Source organism: Pelecanus crispus, chromosome 1, assembly GCF_030463565.1.
Source record: "Pelecanus crispus isolate bPelCri1 chromosome 1, bPelCri1.pri, whole genome shotgun sequence".
NCBI lineage: Eukaryota > Metazoa > Chordata > Aves > Pelecaniformes > Pelecanidae > Pelecanus > Pelecanus crispus.
The window spans coordinates 2,282,826-2,304,775 of NC_134643.1; the positions used below are offsets into that span (position 1 = coordinate 2,282,826).

The 21,950-nt window shown below is 48.6% G+C and overlaps 1 protein-coding gene across 1 annotated transcript in view; it reads right to left on the reverse strand.

Moving 5' to 3' along the window:
- The window catches only part of LOC104037235 (uncharacterized), a 110,857-nt gene that overhangs the window by 34,470 nt on the left and 54,437 nt on the right, over positions 1–21,950 (reverse strand). Inside the window, exons 51-71 of the mRNA XM_075727586.1 lie at positions 21,373–21,411; positions 21,155–21,190; positions 20,256–20,390; positions 19,495–19,614; positions 17,916–18,044; positions 17,525–17,641; positions 12,114–12,194; positions 11,952–12,002; positions 10,911–10,946; positions 10,754–10,798; positions 9,969–10,013; positions 9,286–9,321; positions 8,893–8,928; positions 8,276–8,335; positions 7,474–7,599; positions 6,815–6,886; positions 6,600–6,635; positions 6,238–6,297; positions 4,310–4,354; positions 2,773–2,808; positions 1,571–1,606 (exon numbers count right to left, since the gene is read on the reverse strand). Of these exons, the coding sequence (XP_075583701.1) occupies positions 1,571–1,606; positions 2,773–2,808; positions 4,310–4,354; positions 6,238–6,297; positions 6,600–6,635; positions 6,815–6,886; positions 7,474–7,599; positions 8,276–8,335; positions 8,893–8,928; positions 9,286–9,321; positions 9,969–10,013; positions 10,754–10,798; positions 10,911–10,946; positions 11,952–12,002; positions 12,114–12,194; positions 17,525–17,641; positions 17,916–18,044; positions 19,495–19,614; positions 20,256–20,390; positions 21,155–21,190; positions 21,373–21,411 (1,377 nt within the window). The remainder of the gene's footprint in view (positions 1–1,570; positions 1,607–2,772; positions 2,809–4,309; positions 4,355–6,237; positions 6,298–6,599; positions 6,636–6,814; positions 6,887–7,473; positions 7,600–8,275; positions 8,336–8,892; positions 8,929–9,285; positions 9,322–9,968; positions 10,014–10,753; positions 10,799–10,910; positions 10,947–11,951; positions 12,003–12,113; positions 12,195–17,524; positions 17,642–17,915; positions 18,045–19,494; positions 19,615–20,255; positions 20,391–21,154; positions 21,191–21,372; positions 21,412–21,950) is intronic.

Sequence of the window (21,950 nt, forward strand, 5' to 3'; positions counted from 1 at the left end):
CTTCAGTGTTACAAACATCCCTGTTCAGGGTGACTGTGCTTTGCTGCTGGAGTCTTAACAACCATGCATCAATTAACATTCCCCAAACTTTGACAATCTTTTGCAGTTTATCCAACCGTCACCATAGGACCCTGATCAAATTCTGGCTTAATATACTCTCCTGCTTCCCTGCTCTGGAGGGTGTCTAACGGAGACAGGATGGGGCTCAGTCAATTTTGGGGACAAAAGGGAGAATAAAGATCCTGTAGTTTAATCCAATACATAGCACAGGCCCTGGGATTCACACAGTTACTCCTGTATTGATCAAGGGAGAGTTAGAAAGAAAGTTAAGCTTCAGTCATGTGGAACAAACCCAAGCCAATTATTCCTCCCCCCTCCTGTTTTATCTTGCACTCCACCTTATATTTTATTAAGGTATTCTTTGGAAAATGCATTACACATTCCATCAGCTTGGAAAGTGTTTTGGGGCCTCTTCATGAAGCAGATTAAGAATTGATTCGTCTCTGGAGCGAGTCCCCTTTGAAAGTAGCTTCCTCAGAGACAAATCGGCCTTAATCATTTAATACTACATGACTCAGGCAGAATCGTCATGTAGGTTTTCTAAAACTCATTTTCTAACAAGCCATTTCAGCCAGGAAGGAAGTTAACAAAACACTGGGCAGAAGTTCAGCATTTTCTGTGTATTTTCCAGAAGCCCTCGGGGAGCTATTTTCGCATTACCTGCTATGAGCCAGCTCAGGCTTTTCAAGATTGTGGTATGCTTTGGGGTGAGCTGGTTATACCAAAATCAGTGGAAATTTTCTTCCTCCCTTAATTCACAGCAGGCATTTTTGCGCCCCAGCAAATAGTTGCCAAAATTACTTTTTTTGTTGCTGTTTTGTAGGATCCCATCAAAACTATCACACAAGCTTAACCCGGAGCGGTGTGTCCAGTGCAAGGATGGCATCAACAAAGTAGATTGAAGCCGGTGGAGACCCCTGAGAAGGAAGGGGGCATCTATGTGTTGTCTTCCACTACCTATATGGGTGTACCATGTAGAGAAGATGGATCCAGGCTCTTCTTGGAGGCACACAGTGAAAGGACAAGTTGCAACAAGGGAATCTCCTGTTAGACAGAAGGAAAAAGTTCTTCACCCTGGGGTGGCCAGATGCCTGAGCAGGGACACAGGAAAGCACACATGAGGGCCTGAGTCTCAAATCCTGAAGATTTCATTGGCAATGGGATCTTGATCCAGGCACATGGATGGCCGTGCAAACACCACCATGGATTGAAGGTAGGATTTCAGTCCTCTTCAATGAAAAGCATTTGCACCTTGCCATCTGGGATCCTTGCTGAGTGCTCCATGCTAGGTGGGCTATGCTCACCCACACATATTGATATGAATCTTATAAAATCACTAAGACCCCAGATATTTGAAAACACATATGCATATTTTTTACCATTTATGCCTCTACCTTGTCAGATCACTGACTCATCTAAATAATTGTCCATCTGCTCACTGGTAACTATAAAATCCTGAAAACCTTTTACCCTATTTGCCCCAGAAAGTCACAAATTGGAATGTCCTTACTCTTTCTCCCTTGGGTCCCAGAAGTCCCCGATCACCCTGAACACAGGAAAGAAAAAAAGACAGTGAGTGATTCCCTTTTTACTCACTCTTCTTGTGTTGCTCAGTCCCTTGATTCACATGCCAAGCCACTAAGATCTATCACAGCTGGAAGTCAGCTCCTCTGGGCTCTCTGCAAAAAGATTAGCTTACCACAAGAGATTGCGTACAACTAGAATTTATTGCATTGACAGAAAAATAAAGACCCAGAGGACTGAAGTGGTTTGCCTGACTCCATGCTCAGCACATCCATGATGTGAAGCTATTGCTGGATTTTGACCTCCCAATGGGATGTAGCATCTCCACGCTGCAGGGATGTGCCTACACTACACCTAGGGTGGGAAGGCATCCTATATAATACAGGATTTCCCAACTTTCAACCTCAAATCTGGCATGCTTTACTGAGAGTGTATGAAGTATTAGCTGTTCCTGGATGTTTTTTATAATGGGCTGGGACATGAGGCTGAAGGGCAGGACTCATTCCTGATGGCATCTCATAACCTTCTCCAGTGCTCAAGACTGATGTGGCGACAGCAGGAGAAAGGAGAGGCTGCAATGACCAGGTGGGGACAGGAGAGTAGAGACAGGCTTTAAAACTGCACTCGAATTGCTTCTGAGTGGCAGAGCTGTATGGGGATCCCTCCCCCAGTGTCCCATGGCACACCCCTGACAAAATCTGCTTTTCTCAGTACTACACTTTCCAAGGATTGCAAGTGGGAGGTCGCAGAAGGAGCCTGAGGGGACTCCTGCTCACCAACATAAATGAAAGGTTATATGTTGCATGGTGGGCAGTCATTGGCCTGCTGATGCTGCAGGACATCTGCTCCCCAGCCCCGTTCCTCCAGCCCTACATATTTGGGGATCGAGCAGAGCACACCAGGAGTCCCTTTCTGTCCAAATTCCCATATTTCCTTCCAAAAAGAACCAGGCGTGCATAAAGACAGCATGCACCCTCATCTCAGCCCAGCCATTACAGGGGGCTGGTAATGCCACTTCACACTTCCACACCTGATCAAGGTCCCCTCCCAGTCTGCCCCCAGAAGATGCTGGGATTATCCCCACTGTTTTAACAGGGGCATCATCAGCATGGGCTGCTGCAGAGAAAGGCTCCACACAGCTGTGCTTTCCTCCATTGGCACTGTGTAGATAACATGACTATTGCTTACTCTTTCGCCTTTCACACCCGGGAAGCCTTTTAGACCCTGCAAGAACATAAAACAAGATGTGAAGATAAATACCAGTGGGGGAAGGTGTTAGGAAAGAGCAGCCTCCACCTGAAGGCAGAGCTGCCTCCAAGGATGGGCTCCACCATGGAGAAGCTGCTGGTTGGACTGGCACAGGAGCCTCCACTCTCCTTTCCTACCCCCATGAGAGCAATTTGAGGAGAAGTGAATCACACTGGTGCAAAGAGAAAATTTAGCCTTAAGCTTCTGCCCACCACTGGGTCTCGGGCAGAACTCAGGATCTTTTGGTGGATGTATAAATTTAGCCAACATCCCCCATTTTGCAAGACATGTACTGTGATTTTTGTATCCTTAACATTAACGGGATGCAGCCCCCACCTCTCAGAGAGCATAGGTGAAGGGTTGCTCCTGGAGGGCTGCTCATAGGTGGGGGTGACAGGGATCCCCAGATGTCCCCCATGGTGGGTCAGAGCCCCTGAAGACAGAGCCAGGATGGGAACCACACGTGGAGAGCTGAAAAGCCATGGTGGTCAGCCCAGGTGTAACCCATCTGCAAAACTGGGGACTGACAACCTCCCATGAATATGCAGAGCCATGGCACCTTCCACCTGCAGAACTGGCAGCTCATCACAGGGGTGGGCATGGACAGTATGGACGAGGAGGAGACAGAGCACAGACATTTCCCAGAGGGCACCAAACCTGGGCTTTGCCAGCGCACTGTGCCCTGCGCTGCTGCTCTGACCATGGGGACGCATCATCTTGCAAGCCCTCGTGGGGTAAGGGCCAGTCTTGCTGAGAATCAGCCCTTCAGGGTGAAACCTGGTACTGCAACCACCCTTGGCCTTCTGAGGAACTCCATAAAGGCCCATCCTGCTTGTAATAACAGATTCTTTCCGTTAGAGATAAAAACCTAATAAATAAAAAGTTGTTTGTCGAAATACCGGCTGTGATCTGCGTCTCCCCTGACTCAGTCCCCTATCAGTGAAAAGGGAATTTACAACAGAACAAGACCCTGAAATTCATACAGGCAAGCAAACCTGACAAAGAAGAACAGAGAGGGAGTGATATTTCAGGAGGACTTCAAAAGCAGTCTGTAGATGAGTCATCCAAATGGACAAGAGCATAAAGCAATTGTTCTCTGCATAGAATCATAGAATAGTTTGGGTTGGAAGCGACCTTTGAAGGTCATCTAATCCACCCCCCCTGCCATAAGCAGGGACATCTTCAACTAGATCAGGTTGCTCAGAGCCCTGTCCAGCCTGGCCTTGAATGTTTCCAGGGATGGGACATCTACCACCTCTCTGGGCAACCTATTCCTAACACCTTATGTCTCACAGCTGCCTACAGGATTTACAGTCACTCATCCCAACACAACATTGGAATTCAGGTTCCCAAAGTCTCTTTCCCACTGAAAGCATCAATCCGTTTTAATTTTTTTATTGCTCATAGGGATTTTGCCAGTCCTGGGCCCACTGTTGTCCGTGACGTGAAATCAGCCCTCTGTGCTTTTAACACTCACCATTGTGCCAGTGGGGCCCCGGAGTCCCACGATGCCCTCATCACCCTGTTAGGATGGAGAGGGGTAGTGATGGCCATCAGCAAAGAGAAATGCAACACGCACAGTCCCAACTCTGCAAACCATCCCACTGGGGACAACAGGAATTAAGCATGCAGAAGCCCAGATCCTCGAAGGAGTTGTCCAACCTCTTCACGTCTACCTCCACCAGAATTAGGTGCCTTAATGCTCCTATGGATCTGGATCAAAGAGTCTAAAGGGCTTGAGATCATCCACATGTCACTGCAGGTAGACACTGCAGTGTTTAAAGAATAATGCTTTGGTCAGATTGAAGCTTCAAGTTTCAGCTTCTCCTCAGTCCCTGAGAGAAACAGGCATTTGTGATATGATCTGCACCTGATTTAGCATCATATAAATCACTTCAAAAAAGTGTCTCTTCCTCTCTGTTGGTATAGAGAGGCCCTGGTAGGACTAGCTCAGAAGAAGCCATGTGAGGCTGGATGACCTGGTGTGTCCCTCCCCAAGATGTACTTACATCCAACAAAGGCATGTGCAAGAAGGGACAGAGGTCTGAGATATTCCTGGGACAGAGTGATTACTTCTCCCTGATTAGAGGGCTCAGCAACTTCTCTGCACTTTCATAACTCATTGCTGAACATGATTTCAGCAGGACTCACCACAATAAATAAGGCAGGCAGGAATTCACCTGGAACTCATACCATTGACTTTCAGAAAGAAGAGGCCACCAGTCAACTGCTCAACAGTAACTCATGCTTTTGGAGACCAATGTGAGGCTGACCTTCATGCCCAGCTGTGGTTTCCAGATGCTGCAGACCTTGTTCTGAGCCTCCCTTTAAGCATGCTATTGGCTCCTTATAAACCTTGCCACAAGAGATAGCTGTGCTGGTGGGTCTATGAAGTCCTTTTATGACCTCCCTAGGTAGATCCTACAAGACTTACCTGTCTTTAAGATGCCTAGACTTAGGCATCGTCCTGTGAGGCCAAATTTAGATCTCTCATATAAAGCCAATGTAATTTGAGATTCTGTGATTCACTCCAGATTTATGCTGGAGTCAGAAGAGCAGAAACATTATTTCATCATTTCCTTCAGATAACGAAGCTTGAGCGAAGTTTACCCCAGACCTTTCACAGCTGTTGACATTCTCATTAAGTGTTTTATCTCAGGGGCCTCATTGAATGGTTCTGCCGGCAGATGGGGAGTTTGTCTAAATGGATTGCAGCATAAAATCAGTTTATTCGTGGAACAGCCACAGAAGCAGCAAATTGAAATATGGCCTCTGATTACGACTCAAGAGGGTGTCCCTGGGGTCTTTGACAGAAGGAGACCAAAATTTCTCAGCAGCATGAGGAAAAGTGAATGTTGCTACCCCATGGATGATGGGGACTGGTTTCCCTCTGCCAGGACAACGAGAGGGAAGAGGGGAATGAGGCTAAAAAAGCTGGAGGCAGATTTCTGAAGGAGTGAGCTTGCAGGTAGCATCCCCAAAGCATACAAAAATGAGGTGGTTCCTCACCAAGTTGCTCAGATTAAAACACACAGATGTGGGGGTGTAGATATTGCCTTCAATGCTCCCATCGAGCCAATGAAAGCACAGCCAACACAATCAGTGGGGCAGGATTCATTTGGCCATGCAGTTGATCAGTACGATCTGTAATACTTGAGGGTGTCTAATTATAGAGGTCATGTTAATTGTGACCTGTGGAGACAGATTCTGGTCAGTGCCAGCTCAAGCTGGGCATAGCAGTGTCCATCACCTCCAAATCTGGCTGGTGAAAAATGAACAAGGGCTCTGAAATCAGCCCTTTGAAATCTTCTAAGACGGGTGAGTGGGCGGTGATGATATAAAGCTGCCTCAAAAATAGGGTAGGCTGCAAGAAGCCAAGCCAGGAACATTTATGGAGGGACCTACCCGGGGGCCAGGCAGTCCGCGGGGACCTCTTGGGCCAGCTGCTCCAATGCCGATTTCTCCCTGCAGGTCAGAGAATCCCAGAGGTCTCATTCAGAGCAAGGACACCACATCACATGATTGCTGATTAGTTTGACCATGATTTAAAAGTCACAGAAAGAGTCAGGAAACTCACTTCCATTGACTTTCCGCTGCTCTCTCTGGAGGATGCTCCAGGAACCATTGGGAAGAAGGGCATGAGGGTGAAAGAGGGATAAAGTGGCTGGATGGGGTCAGGGATAAAGAGCCGGGGAGGGCAGTGGGCTGTCCCATTGCCACTCCAGGATCTCAGCTACTTGCGACCTACCTGGCAGGCTGGCACTGACCTTGTTGCCTTTGGGTCCAGGTGTCCCAGGAATCCCCTGTAGGACAAGGAAAATAAAATAGAAGAGAGAACTTTGCTTTGCAAGTCCTCAGTGCTCTCCTATCCCAGTGCTCCAAGAAGGTGAAAGCACACGTACCCCAGGTACCAGGGCCTCAACATCTCCCCCAGCCATCCCTCCGCTGCTCAAAAGACACAGGGGCAATGTACAAAAGTCACCTCTTTTCCTGGGGATCCTGATGGTCCCGCGGGTCCAGCAAATCCATGCCGGCCTCTCTTCCCACGCTCCCCCTTGAAAACAAAATCCTTTAAGGAGGAGAACAACCTGATGGGAAAGGTCCTGCTTTCCCTCATCCAGACAGAAAGCAGGAGCTGGTGCCCCCACGTGTTCCCTGCACTGGCAGCAAGCAGGAGGGATAGCCTCCTTGTGTGGGCCTCTTGTTGTTGAAGAGAGGTGACTCCCGCTACTCCCCTTGCTGACATCCCCTGTGCTATCACCACTCCTTTTCCTCCCAGTCATCTCATCAAGTCACATCACTAAATTTAAAAGAACAACAGGTCCCCACCTTGCTTGGACCTCCACTGCTTTTTTGGTTTTTTGAACTTGAAGGACATCCTCCTGTACCAAATCTTTTGGCCTGTTTTTTCTTCAACATCATTTGGTCTAATAAATGCTGTTACCTCTCCTTTTGCGACCAGGCTTTGTTCCTGCTTCTCTTCACTGACTATGTATAGGCTCAGGGTCTGGAGACCTGGGTAGGTGGGGGGCTTGACCCACAGCTGACACCCGGTGTAGAGTGACTCAGTAGGGCCATCGTTGTTCTCACCTTGAGGTGGCTAACACAGCACATGCTGTCCTCTCACCACACACCACCTACCTTCTGTCCTGGCACCCCAGGCAGACCTGGAGCCCCTCGGTCCCCCTGTGACCCGGGGGTGCCGGCATTGCCGCGAATGCCCTGGATGCCCTGAGCTCCTGGAGGTCCTGGGGCCCCTGGCTCACCCTGTTGAGTGAATCACAAGGAATTTGGATCTTAGGTGGGATTAACTGCCCCCCTAAAGGTCCTGGAGAAAACCTGGGGTGTCTCCTTGAATTCACATGACCAGTACACAGAACTGGGGACACTGCCTCCAGCCCTTGTCTGTAAGAGAGGTCCTAGAGATGGAGAAAGGGCTGTACCATGGCTTGCTAAGCAGGAAGGCCTTACCTGCAGACCTTCAAAGCTCTCCAGTGAATTCAAACCCTGCAGATCTGCAACATCCCAAGGGATCACAGAAATGCATCTCTGCTGAGACCATAATTCCCTGATTTTTTTTTTTAAAGCCATATTTCACAGCCTGATCTAGTTGATGACCCTGTTCATTGCAGGGGGTGGGGGTTGGACTAGATGACCTTTAAAGGTCCCTTCCAACCCAAACCATTCTGTCATTCTATGATATTTATCCTCTGGACCTCACCTGCATTGAGATGGCCCTTTGGAGGACACAGAGCACTCCCTCTGTCCCAGACCCATGTGAAGGTGTTCCTGCCTTCCCAGGCTGGGACTGGCTCTGTTGCTTTATCTTTGTAGCCCCAGCCAGTTTTGTGCTCCACACCCAGAGGTGGAAAGCAAGGACTACAACGAGAAAGACCTAGAAAAAAACAAGTGAGATCCTATTTAGAAGAGAAGAAAGGCTTACCTTAAATCCAGGTGGCCCAGCCTGACCAACGGGACCTCTGAACCCAATTCCTGGTTCTCCCTGTGAAGAGAAGAAGGTCAGGAAAAATCAAGATCAATCCTTCCACTGTGGGCCCATCAAAATGAGAGCTTGCTTCATGCTGCTCCCTGGACACCCAGCTGAAGTGCTGCAAAGCCGATCCTACATTGAGGGTTTCTACAGAGCCCTCACTGACCATCACACCTTCTCTAGATGATGGGAAGTCTTATCTGACCTGGAGAGACAAAGCTGCTGAGAGCATTTAAACAGCTTTAGGAAAGAGGGAGCTGAGCTGCAGGAATATTACTGGAGATGGTATCAGAGGACTCTGGGTGAGATGCATCTTCTGACATTACTCATTTATAAGGTGGCTGTTCTGTCTCTGTGAGCCATCTGGAGTCCCTCCCTAGTCAACAGAGAGGTGCTGGGTCCCCAGCGAGCAACTGGCCACACTGAGCCCACATCTCAGGAGGTTACCTGGACACCTCCCCCTGGGATGGGGAGGTTAGGTATGGCAAAAGGAGGAGGAAGAGCAGGAGGCAAGCTCTCACAATGTAAGAAGAGATACCCTTGACTGTGGTATCAACGTTATTTTTTACCTTTTGACCATTTTCACCTCTGTCTCCTTTGGTGCCCTATGAAATGAAGAGAGAGTTGCCAAGCCTGTGCAAGAGGTCATGCAAAGTTCCACCTCAGTGCAACCCGGTGAAAGAGCAAAGGTTTCCAGTTGTGCTCATAGCCTACGGCAGCATGGAGCAACTGGCCCCTCTGACCTCCACCTCTTTTCCCCAGAGGATATGGGCAGTGGCTACATGACCAGGGAAGAGCCAAACGCCCTAACACAGAGCCACACTGCTCCCAGAAAGAAGGTGGAGTACTGGGTTGACCCAGCAGATTTTGACTTTGCTATGGCAATCACCAGTGCTGGATTTGGGCCACTTAGCTGGTAACGCTGTCCTGCTCCAGCTGCTGATACCGACTCCACAACTCACCTTTTCTCCAGGTTCCCCCATCTCCCCAGGCTGCCCCTGCAAGACAAAAACCATCCACCTTCCAGGCACCTCCCCTGCCTCCCTCCATCCCTCCCTTCTCACGCCTGTGTCCCCAGGATGCTTCACCACACAGGTGTTTAAACGGTAGCCCATGCAAAGTACCCTGTCCCCAGCTTCCCCATCGGGCTGTGCCTTTCAACAACAACCCTGCCTTGTCTGCCTTTCTCCTGAATATCTGGGTCCCACCACCCCATATCTGCCATTTGGTCCCTATAAGCCTTTGCTGCCAAAAGTGTTCATGAAATGGTGTGTTGTGTGGCCCTTCTCCCATCCCTGTCCTCATGCCAGGGCTGGATTTTGCTTGTCTGTCACCTGGTTTAGTTCACTGATCCAGCAGAAAATGAACACCAGGAAAACCCCCTGAATTTTTCCATTTACTCCTGAGTGTGTGGCAGATGCGTGTTGGCATTGCTGGAAGGGAGGGAACAGAAACACGCAGCCAGGTTCAGGGATAAAGGCGGGACTGTGGCAATCCCAATTTACATCAGCACAGTCTCCCATAGACACCCTGAATGTCCTCGCCATCAGCACGTCCCCAGCTGTCTCTCCTTCTCCACACCCTCTTAGCACAGACAGCCTTCTCCTGGTCTCAGAGGCTCAGGCCAGAAAAGCAATATTGCTACCTTTTCTCCTTTGTCTCCACGGGCTCCCGGAGCTCCCATTTCTCCCTGGAAAACAACAGGCAACATCTTCAATTGCAAACGTGCATTGCTACGTTTTTCCTTCCTGCTTTGACCAGGATAGTGCTGCCCTTGTTCCTGCATCAGCTTTTGGCAAACCTCTGTGGAGGAACCCCTCATTTCCACCACTTGCATTCCCAAACCAGATCGGGGATGTCCCTGACCCCGTCCCTCCTATCCTGTGCAATGGAAATGTAGGGATTGAAAACATAAATTGCAGAGTAAGAGCCAGATATGAGTGGTAAGCTGAGGGTCTCCACCCCTCATTTCCACCACTTGCATTCCCAAACCAGATTGGGGATGTCCCTGACCTGGGGATGTCCTCCTATCCTGTGCCATGGAAATGTAGAGAGAGAAAACACAAAATGCAGAGTAAGGGCCAGGTATGAGTGGTAAACTGAGGGTCTCCCTGCCCCAGGCTACTGCGGATGTTAAAAGATGCCATGAGTTTAAGGGAGATGGGAGAATTTCACAGAGGAGGGATTAAAGAACCCTAAACCACAAACCCCATGTTTGGATCAGCTGTGGAAGGTTCAAGCCTGGGATCTCTGCTCATTACCAATGCCCTAAACTGTTGATTACTACTGCTTGAACCCACCAGCCTAGCCAATTTTCACCCGTGATTCCTCAGCTCCCAAATGAGACTGCTCTGGGAAAATGGATCCCTATCCTGCCTCCCCCCAGTGCTGTTGGGTATCTGCATTAAAAGGTGAAACAAAAGCACTGACCTTTTGGCCGTGGGAGGGTGGATCTGCTGGCCCAGTTTTCTCCTTCTGTAAGAAAAAAAAGCACGTACAGAATAGGGCTGGGATGTGGCGTGATGGGATGCAGCTGATCTTCACCACACGCAGCTGCGATAACAGGAGTATAACACGAAGGCTGTACCTTAATTCTCCTCCGGTGATGAGGGCCTGGGTATGCCTTGAATTGAAAAAGAAAAGAGGAAAGTGGGAGAGCAGTTGGAGAAACATTTTGCCCCTAAGCCATGGCAAAGATATCTCCAAGCAGCAAGATGTTAGGCAGCTAGTGGAGAGACTGGAGGCATCTTGTAGGGGAGCTGTGTGTTACCAGGGATCAGGAGACCCTCATCGAAGAGCCCCTCATTGGATATAGGGTGGCCTCCAGGCTCCTTCTGATCTGCTCCAGCCCAGGCAGGACATCTGAGAGCTGGTGCTGTCCATTGCGTATGGGCTGCCGGGGTCCGTGAACCAAGAAATGCCACAGTACCAGACTTTTGGCAATGGCACAGATACCCCACCTTAACCCTGGCCCTTTACGGGGGGCTATGAGAAGAGATGTGTTTCCTCATGGCATGGACAATCTCAGGTCAATGCTGCCACTCCTCCTGGGAACACAGGGTGAGGGTCACTCACGGCTTTCAAAGAAATTAATTCAAACTTAGGGGAAATCTGTTGTTCAGAATTTTTCACCCTTAACTCCTGGAAATGGGTCTTTCTGTCTTAAATTTTGTAAAAATCAGCTCTTTGCACTTTCCATTTCTTGCACGTAGTGTTAAAGTTGGCAATGTAATTGTGCAGGTATGTCAGACGTATGTGTTTATAAACACACACATATATTTACACATTTAAACACACATACAAATGTCTTCTACACTCTCAGGACACAAAACACCTTTCAGTTACGCTGCTTTCCCCATGAACCAGGTTATTATGTTCCCTCACTGATTAAGTTTGATTTTCCTCACTTGTTTTCCGAGCGTCACGTTTCCCTTGCCAGATACAGGGAGAACAATCTGCTCTGCCAAGAAAAACAGCTTCTTCTGCAGCTGTTTCTTGCTTTATTTATTCATATTTATCACTAACCTTTCACCCCCCCATATTCATCGTGACTTTGCACAAGTGGGCAATTGGGGTTCCCCTTGCGTCCCTGTGTTTGAAGACACCCTTGCATGGGGTCTTCACTCACCGTGGATCCAGATGGGGATTTCCGAGCTCCCGGGGCACCAGGGGGACGAACCTGTGATGAAGCCAATATGGAAGGGTCACTGCTTCTTCCTGGATCATGCCGATCGCTCTGCTCTTGCACACAGGCCAGCCCGAAGCCGCCGTGGTCAAATGGGGTCTTTACCGTGTGTTTCTTCTGCTCAGCAGATCTCCTGGCTCTAATGTGCCTTGGGAGTGCAGAGCCATCATCTAAATTCACATTGTCCTGCAGGAGGGGAAACGGCATCCTGCTGAGCACCTAATATTATATGTATAGTGATAATATAGATATTATTTAGCACTGTGGAATTAATTTACTGCTATTTCAAAGAAATAAAAGCCACCTACAATATTGCAACTCTGAACTGTGAATGCCTCCCTGCACCAGCCATGTCTGGGTAACCACCTTCTATGCATTTAATGTACCCAGTATACCTGAATGGAATAACACAACTATTAATGCCTGTTAATCTCTAGACATTAACCTGCCACTTGGTGATGTTTGCAGTGGTCATGATTTTGGCCAATATATATTTAAGGCACACACAGTAAAGCTTGTACAAATAGTTACTGGCCTGGATCGCAAATTGTTTGTTCTCTTCCATATTAGCAACGGTAAATTATCTGCTTGCTGCTGTAAAAATTATAATATTCCTAGCTGGTGGATATCTCAGTGTACAGCAATTATTCCCTGAACCACACAGTGGAAGCACGGCAGCGTAGCTTTGGTGAATACTTTGATATGAAAGCAAAAAAGCAGTGAATTGATTTATAACGAAAGAAAGCTGGGCACCTCCTTGCACCCAAACCCCAACCCCGAGACCTGCCAGGAGCACATGAAGGAGAGGGAAAAATCAGGATGGGGTGCAGTTATTTAGCACTATTCCCACATTTTTTTTGTTGCAGAACCTGGGTTCATCTCATTTAATTTCACCTAGAAGTATATGCTGAGACTTTCAGCTGGTTAAAGTTAAGGGAGAGTAAATCCTAAATGAAGGACTTCCAAGAAATGCTGGTTAGTCCAGCTCTGGACATTACGCTGTCAGGTTTGCAGGGATGATAGTCCTGTTTTGCTGGATTTTAACTAGCTGGATGATAGTTTCATCTAGTGGCTAATGAACCCAGGAAGTTTCTGACTCACCAAAATACATAAGGAGAAAAAAAAATTATACTTGTCCAATTAAAATTGAAATTCTTTACTGAAACATGGTGAGGAGACGGAAGAATAAAAGACAGGTCAGTGATGTGGGACAGACTATGTGTTTTTGTGGGACAGGCTACAGAAACATCTCCCAGGCTTACGCAGAGGTGATCTGGGTGGATCCGATGGCACCATCAGGTGAGACCATGTGGACGTTCCCATCCATCCTGCACCGGGTCACAGCTCATCTGCGTACAGACCGCCTGCAAAATGCTGCTGCTCTTTAGCACGGGTCCATGTTCAATTTGCAGATGTGTGAATAGCGTCACAAGGCAGAGGCGAGGCAAGCCCACGGGTTGCCAAGACCTCGCCGAGGTTTTGAAGGCGACCCATATGCATGCGATCTCATAAAGCTGCCATTTACTAGGGTGGTGGGAAATTGCAGGGGGTAATAACTCTCCTCCATTCTGCAATTCCTCCGCAATTTTAGCAGTTTCCTGCTCTGAGATGCCAGCAATAAGGCACCTCAAAGAAAAGTAGAGAGGCTGCTGCTTTCTAAAGGAATGATTTATGGATGGCAGGTGGCAGTGTAAAAAAGAAAGGAAAAGAGAGAAGGGAGAAAAGGAAGAAAGGAACAGGTAAAATTAGGACAGGAATGAGAAAAATGGAAATAAAAGGGGGAGTAAAAAAATATTCCTGCAAAGAAAGAGGTACAGGAAAGAGAGAAATAGAAAAGGCCAAGAAGATATCAGGTAGGAAAATTAAGTGACTATGGGTTTATCCTCAGGGAGACAACCAGGGGCATTTATCTGAATTAACTCTGAAAATGAGTAAGCTTAACTGCAGGGGATTTGGGAGATGGAGGAGGCAGGAACTGTCCAGTACGGTCCTGTAATGCCAAAGAAGTAGCTCATCCATGGAAAGAGTAACCAGCCACCGCTTCTCACATGGGCACGTGTACCTGGGCTCATCCTGCCTCTATATCAGTTAATTTGCTTCCCCCATTAACTCCTGCCAGCCAGAAATTGCGCCTCCGGGACTAAGCTCTTGGGCTATTACAGGCTCCTTCTCTCTAGGGCCCCATGAACCTTTTAACAGGTAAAATTCGTGATTACAGCTGCTGCTGACAGGAAAACAACTGGCTCTATTTCGCTCCCTTTGCATTGCCCTCCGCTGACTTCAATCCGGCTTCAGGAACCAGCAGGGATGAGAGGATGCAGGAGCTGCAGGGGGAGAGGGGCTGCTCCTGTTTCCCTGCCTTTGGATCACACTTTTCCCTCCTCTTGAGGGTATAAGGGATTTTATGCCAAATGAAACTGAGGAAAACACCCTGGGGTGCAGATCTAATTGTGCTGGGGGGTTTGAAGTGCCCTAAAAAACTTGCGGCAGCTGTTCCACTTTTACAAATGCCCCTACCAAAATGGGAATCATTGGACGTGAGAGCAGGAAGGGTGGTGCTACCTGCCCATCTTTCAAACAGCTCTTCATTTGATAGGGAATCCTCTGGGCTGGCATTCAGAAAAAGGTGTCTGGCAATACCCGGTTGCAGGATTACACCAATAATTATTGCCCAAGACCCATCACTGTCGGATGGCACTGATTTTGCATGCACTAATCTACAGGGCTCTTGAACACCAGCCCCAAGAGGGCAGGCAATCACCTCTATAAACCCAAAGTGCAAACCTTCCCCCAGCCCCCTGTGCTCTGCTCCTGATAACTCAGGCAGCAACAGACGGGGAATCGCTGCTTTGTCCCATCTCCCTCCAGCCTGCTCCCGGGGTTAATCAGCTTGAGCTCTGATTTCCCATTTGAATTATAAGTCTTCCGTTTCCTCCCTCCAGCTCTCCTGCCTTTCACCGCAAGATTAAAGAGCCCTTTAATATTTGGTATCTCCTTCCTGTGAAAGCTCTTCAATGCAGAAACTGTGTCATCTCAGGCATCCTGAGTTTGGGTAAAAAAATGTCTGGTCTTAGGTCTCTCATGACAAATGAGCCTGGGAGCCAGATAGGAATCAGTTTTATGGCTCTGCTCTGCACTTCCCATTGGGCTTTAAAAAAAAAGTGGCATCCCAAATGGGACACAGAAGACTGCTTTTGGTCCTTGGGATGCAGGGATTAAATTAATTGGGACGCAGGGATTAAATTAATTGCTTACACCCCTAATTACTGAGGACAGTTCTCCTTTCTGCCCAAATGTCATATTTGGCATGGCCACACCATCCCTTTTCCTTCCTGGTGCCATGGCCAGGGTGTCTGGGCACATGGACGCATTTAGCTCCCAGACACCAAACAAATAGAGGTCACTCCCGTTTCATCGAGGAAGAAGATGCTGTGTCTGTGGTGGGTCTGATTTATTAAATGACTCCACACAGGGGCATGTGTGAAGCCTTGAGGAGTCTGCTCATAAAGAGCATCCAGCACAGTTAAATTCCACAGTTTCAAATGGAGCCACAGATTTGGGACACAGACCCACCCCAATTTCATGGTTGCTGGGTGCAGGTCCATAGGGACTGAGGTGAACCTGCTCTCAGGAGTGGAGCACCAAAAAGTTCCCACCTCATGCAGGGTCCTGCAGCCCAATCCCACAAGAAATGAGGGGGTTTGGGCTCCATCCTTTGTGCTTCCAGGTGTCTCTCCAGTTTAACCATGCCCAGCCAAGGGAAACGGCACATCCAGGAGGAGAAACAAAGCTGATGGATGCTCATGGCACAGGCCACAATCTCCAGAGCTGCAGCTTACACATACACGCGTGTGTGTGGCGTGTGCGTGTGTTTGTGCCGGGAGCCCTCTCGTGGCTGCTGCAACAAAGGTTGTGCCAGCTTCGTGACTCAGTGCGGTGTTCATTTGCAGAGCCAGCCGGGAGACGGCTAAAGTGATGGGAGCAGAAGCAACTGTTCAGCAGACTACTCAAATCAAAGCGAGATTTTCTCCAACAGGGCCTCCCCGCTTTGAGCTACCCTCCTATTGCTATTCCTAGAACTATCCTTGCTAATACTGTTCCTAGCAGTAACTGTGCCTGTAGCGGCAAGCAAACATCCAAGGGAATTTTTTGTTTGCTTGTTTCATTTTTTAAGGCTGCAGGGATCCTGTCTCTGAGTATTTTCAAAAAGAGTATTCCCTCCATCACGCATTAGTATGCAAAGGCGTTAAAACAGCATGGAATGAATGCATTTTCTCTCTCTCTGTCACTGAGGCTGGTGTCACTCAATGCGTGGTGTTGGGTTAGGGTCTCCTAGCTGGGCTGGGCTGCGCACTTGTGGTTACAATGAAGTTCAAACTGGAGGGTGCTGGGTTTGGTACATGGCAGCGGAGCGTGGTTTGGGCTTTCAGGAGAAAATGCATGCCCAGATGGGTAGGAAAAAAAAAAAGAAAAAAAAAAAAGAAAAAAAAAGAAAAAAGAAAACAAAAAAAGAGTGAAATGGGATGTTGGGGGTCAGACAACCACACTGCAGCAACACCTCAACTTATTGCTGATCAGCTGAGATGTGCTAACTGCTGCTACCAGTCTGGATGTGCCCTCCAACTTTGCTGAAAATGATATAACACATCTTAGCGGGTACGTACACAGGCACTTGTAAAGCAGTTCTAGCTCCTGGCAATAGAAGAAACCTCTCTCTTTGCTACTGTCCCTCAGCTGAGGTGCAGTAACAAACCACTTCAACTTTTTAAGAGGCAAATGTCTTGCAGACCTTGAAGGAAGAGGTAAGGTGAGTCACCCTGCATCATGTTTCCTCTGGGACAGTCACCTTGGCTCAGCTGACCCACAAAGGCTTATTAATTACAATTTGCTCTTGTTTGTGAGTCCTTAAAAAGGAGGAAGTCCCCAGATTCCTGCTCAGACCCTAAAATCTTCAAGGGAGTCAGGCTCTGCAACCCAGAACTGGGGTCAGGAGAGTGCATACCAGGGTCTAAAAGACTAACGCTGGGCAGGGAAACCTGAGGGTCTGTGGATGTTCTGAGACATCTGTGAAAAGTAAGAAGGAAAAGCAAATATCTTGTCAGGGAGCATATCTTAAATTCACTGTCTGGGGTCTGCACTGTCCCTGGAGTATTACAAGTCTGATCTATCAACTATTTGATCAACCAAGCTCAAAAGCCGGGATGGATGCTGAAACCAGATAGATTCAGATTAGAAAGAGATTGTCCTTTTTCTTTCAAAAAGTGGGTAATTAAACACCAAAACAATTTGCCAAGGGCTCTGGGGAGTTCCCACTTCCCTGCCTGCATGCAGAGAACAAGCTTGGCCATCAGCTTCCTGCCCAGGTCCAATGTCCAAGCAGTAGTTGTCTCTGGGCATGTGGGGAGGGCTGTCCCAGGACTCAGAGCACTGGGTGAGAGATGTGCATCCCAGTCCCTTCCAGTCTATCATTTATCTCCACACTGGTCTACTGCCCAGCATTGCTGGGGAAGACGTACATGGCTGGTGTCCTGCTGTGGTTGTCCTTCCACCTTCTCCTCCAAGGACTCGAGAAGCTCCATGGACTGATTTCCTTGCAGATCATCTTCTGGGTGTGGTGGGGGCACAGCCAAGCTCTGCAGAGGGTGGTAGGTGAGCGACAACACGCTCTTACTAATTACCAGAGTGTAAGATGGAAAGCAAGACCCTTTTCTGGGCTCTGACACTAATTCATGCAGACATCCTTACCCTCTCTCTAACCTAGCTTTTCACTTCAGTAAAATAGGGACAAAACTCACAGAATTGCAAGGATTTGTCCAATCGAGCTTTGAGAAATGTAACCACTTTGCATGTCTTAAATCAGCACAAACGGAAAAGTAATGAAAAGTCACTGAACAGACATTTACATACACTGCTGAGAGAAGTGTTTGACCCTCTTGAGTCTCTCTCCTTCCTTCTTTCCTCAGATGTTTTCTCCAAGGACTCAGGAGGGTTTCCTAGGGGCTGGTACACAGGTTCAACAGCATCAGCAGACGGACCCTATGGAGACCAAAGAAAGTTCCTGCTTTTTCTAAGTCAAGACATCATCCATAATACACTGCTTTACCACCACTGCCATTTATTCAATAGCATGCTCAGAGACAGCAGGACAAGGCTGGAGGACCGAGGTGCCAAGACCTCCTCTTGCACCTTACTTGGCAAGTGCCAACAAGGATGGGCTGGGGCAGACTGCAAGGATCCCTGGTGGGTTGGAGGGCTGCTTTGAATCCTTCGCTGCCAGCTCTCTGGTTGAAGTCTAGCCTAGACAGGCTGGCCTAGATGATCAGAGAGGTCCCCAACCCTTTCTGCCAGATTGGGTTGGGCTTCCAAAGCCCAACAGAGACAGCTTTGGTGTCTCTGTACCCCAGATCCCAGTATTGCTGTCTCCAAGGTTGCTGGTACACAGCCAGTTTAGGTCTCTTGGTGCAAACACACCTGCAGGTGAGCACTTCATCCCCTCTTCAGCCCCTAAAATGCTATCATCCAGGTTGCAATGATCCAGAAAAGCAACGTCTCACCTGAGATCACAGCAAGTGCCTGGAACTGAGAGGGGATGAGCCTGTCTCACCCTGTCTAAGTGCCTGAGCAACCATGTCATTGTTGAACCAACCACAGAGGAAGATAAAATCATCAGGAGTTGGCTCCAAACACCCCCACAGCTCTTGTGCTCCAGTGTGAGACAACATTTCCTACCAGTGACCAACAAGGGTTTATGGAGAGTGAGTCACTTCTTGGCTGTCATAAAAAGAGGACTAGAAAAGCCCCACCGCAGCTGCAGGCACTGTTTCCTGGATTATCTCTTATCAGGACTGTCTAGTACAGGCAAATTAAGAACCATGACTCCTCCAGCAGCTATGAGAGGTGACCTGGATACAGGCCTCTGATGTTATTTCTGGAGGTGTGCTGTACCACATTGGAACTTGGGTTCAGCATGGAGATTAAGCCTTAACTTTGCTAATAAATTCCTAATTCCTGTACCACAAACTATTTCTTGTAATTGCAAAGGATGCAGGTGATTAGATTATCTCTAACAATTCGCCTGGTTACTCAAGAAAATGAGAGCTGTGGAGTCATGGCAGGGACTCCTCTCTTGGGCAATCTCAATCCAGTCTGACAGCAGGACTGGATCCGTCCCTGCCAGCCCAGGAGAGACGCACCTAGATTACAGCCTCCAAGTAAGGAGAAGTTGCAGGGCGAGTTCAACAGAAAACCAACATGACCCAACCTGTGCTGGTTTTTGCTGAGAAGACAAGAAAGAGCTGTCGTTGGGTGGAGAGGAAGGGAAGACAAGGATCAGCAGGAAGCATCACTGGAGAATGGACTGGGAGCTCACAGGAAGCTGGTACGCATCAGTTGTGCAATCTCTTAATATTATTGCTGCAGCAGACTAGGTGGACAGGAGCACAGATCTACATAACTGCATTTCAACAGCTCTGCTGTTTATTTTCACCTTAGGGAGTCTTCCAGATATCGGCACACTAAACTGAGCCTCCACCTCCAGGCTCTGTGCTTCTTCTGTCACCTTGGTACTGGCCAGGGCATCACGAGAAATATCGAACACCAGTGAATCCTGCAACGTCAAAAAAAGTGAGTCAGTGTGGCCATGACAAACCTGAGCTCCCAGGAACCACATAAGTGAAGAGCTGGATCTTGACGGGTTATTTCTGCCCACTGCTCCATCTCTGCAGCATGCTCTGTCCCACCTGGTGGCCTTCATGAACCAGAATGGAGCAAGTAGTCAGCAGTTCCCTGCTGGTCACCTCCAAGCCTTCTCTCCAAGCTAGTCCTGTTTCCCTGGGATCCCTCTTGCTTTTGAGGCTGCCCTTGTGATCGCTTCTTGTGCTTTCAGCTGCTTTGCTCCCCTTGCACACCCCCCACTCCAGCAACCCGCAGGTCTCAAAGGGCACAAGGAGGCTGATGGCTTTGGAAGATGGCTTCTAACTACCTCCATCAACAACAAGGGTTGACTGGTTCCTTTATTTCCAACGAAAAAAAAGAGTGCTTAGAAATCCCATCAGTTTAAGCTGAAGATTCAAGATCCTGGTGCGAGCCATTAGCCTCTTCCAGCTTAACTGTTTCTTACAGTGGCTGCAAGTCACTGCAACCTGCTTGATGACAGAGGTGACCCTGAAGCCTTCAATGATTCATTTCTGTCTCTCATTTCCTTCAAGGTCGGTCTGCCCCCTGAGGATAACAGATGACAATACTCACGCCATGCTTGGTGGCATGCAGAGGTGCCTGCTTTCTCCTGGAGGTCTTGCTTGTCCTGGAGCCACCCAGCTGCCGCACTAACCCGTCCAGCCCATCCCGCAGGAGCGCGTTGGAGAGGTCCTTCAGCAGTGCCAGCTGCAACCAGTGGAGACCATTAAGGCAGCAGCCCAATGCCACCCTCCTGTTCCTGACACACAGCAGTGCAAGTGCAGCCACCCTGAAATAATGACCGATGCATTTCCAGTGGGGCTCACAGGGCACCTGGTGATGCAATGTGTTCCGACAGCCAACAGCTCCCTTGGTCATATCTCCAGAGCTTACAGAAAGGAGCTGAAGGTAACAAGCACAACTATAAGTACCTGCCTGGTAGATACTAAAAGCTGAGCCTCATTACACTTCCTGAGCTTGATGGCAACCTCGAGAGTGGAGAGGGAGGCCACCAGTCTAGCACTGCTGTATTGCACAGTGATTATTCACTATTATTTGTGTTATAAGCTAAGGAACAACCCAAACCAGACTTAGCACTAAACAGGACACACAGGATGGCCAGAGCACCCAGAAGCTGTGTGGGTCTCCTCTTGTTGGCTGTGCAGACCCAGGGCTGAAGTACAAGCTAACCGAGGTGGTAGCACCAAGCTCTGAATGGGTATTTGCCAAGCCTCAATGTCACATGGGCTCAAAGCCACCATCCACCCCATAACACAGCAGCAGAAAAGCTGTCCAAGAAGCATTTAAGTATATATGGTAAGCTGTAAAAGGAAATGTAATAACCCTGCTTTCTTGTGCGTGCCAGTGCTGGACCTGGGGGAGCACACATAGACTACAGAAGGCCAGAGGGAATAGATGAAAAAGCTTAATTACAATCACCTTGTCAGAAGGAAGGTCAAAGCGTTACCTACCTTGATACCATTTGCTTCAAAAAGCCTCTCCAGGTCCTGCAAGAGGAAAGATGGGTCAGAACTACTCATCCTCTCTCCTCCAGCCCAGGAAGCTGGTCCTGGGGGTGGCAGTGGCTAAGCCTGGGGACGCACACTGGGTCCCCTCTGCCATCCCAACCCCAGCAGAGAGGGAGGTGTTTTCCAACATTAATATGCTCTATAATTTTTATTTTATTTACCTTCATCTCCACTCCTTTGCCTGGTGGACCGGGTTCTCCCTGTAGATGAACAAGAACAACTCATTAATTAAGTCATTAACCTGATGAGTAGCAAGAAGAGGAGCTCTGAGGAGGGGAAAAAGTCACATATCTGGCCCTTACTCTGCTACCAGCCCACACAGTGACCCCAGCCAAACCCCTGTGGGCTCAGAGAGGGGGGCTGAATCCCACCCTGCTCAATGGGCTCCTTTGCTCCTCCATCAGACACAGATGCCGGCTGCATTTTGTAGGGCAGGCCTCGACCAGAGCCAGACATGAGCATCATCAAAGTGGGGTTTGGACCAGAGCTTTGCACCATCCCCTTCGCCATTTCTTGGCAATGCACAATGTATAAAGCAGCAAAGGTTTCTGAGGCCCCCTCAATGCCACTGGTGCTGCCGCTGCTGTGGCAGCTATGCAGAGGTAGCAGCAAGAAGGAGGATGGCCAAGGTGCCCCCATGGTTGCTGGTCCCTTCTGGAGGTGGCTGTGGTCCTGGTGGCCCTCCATACTGCCACATGCAGTCCAGGTCAAATATCTCCAATGGGTTAGACTCCCAACA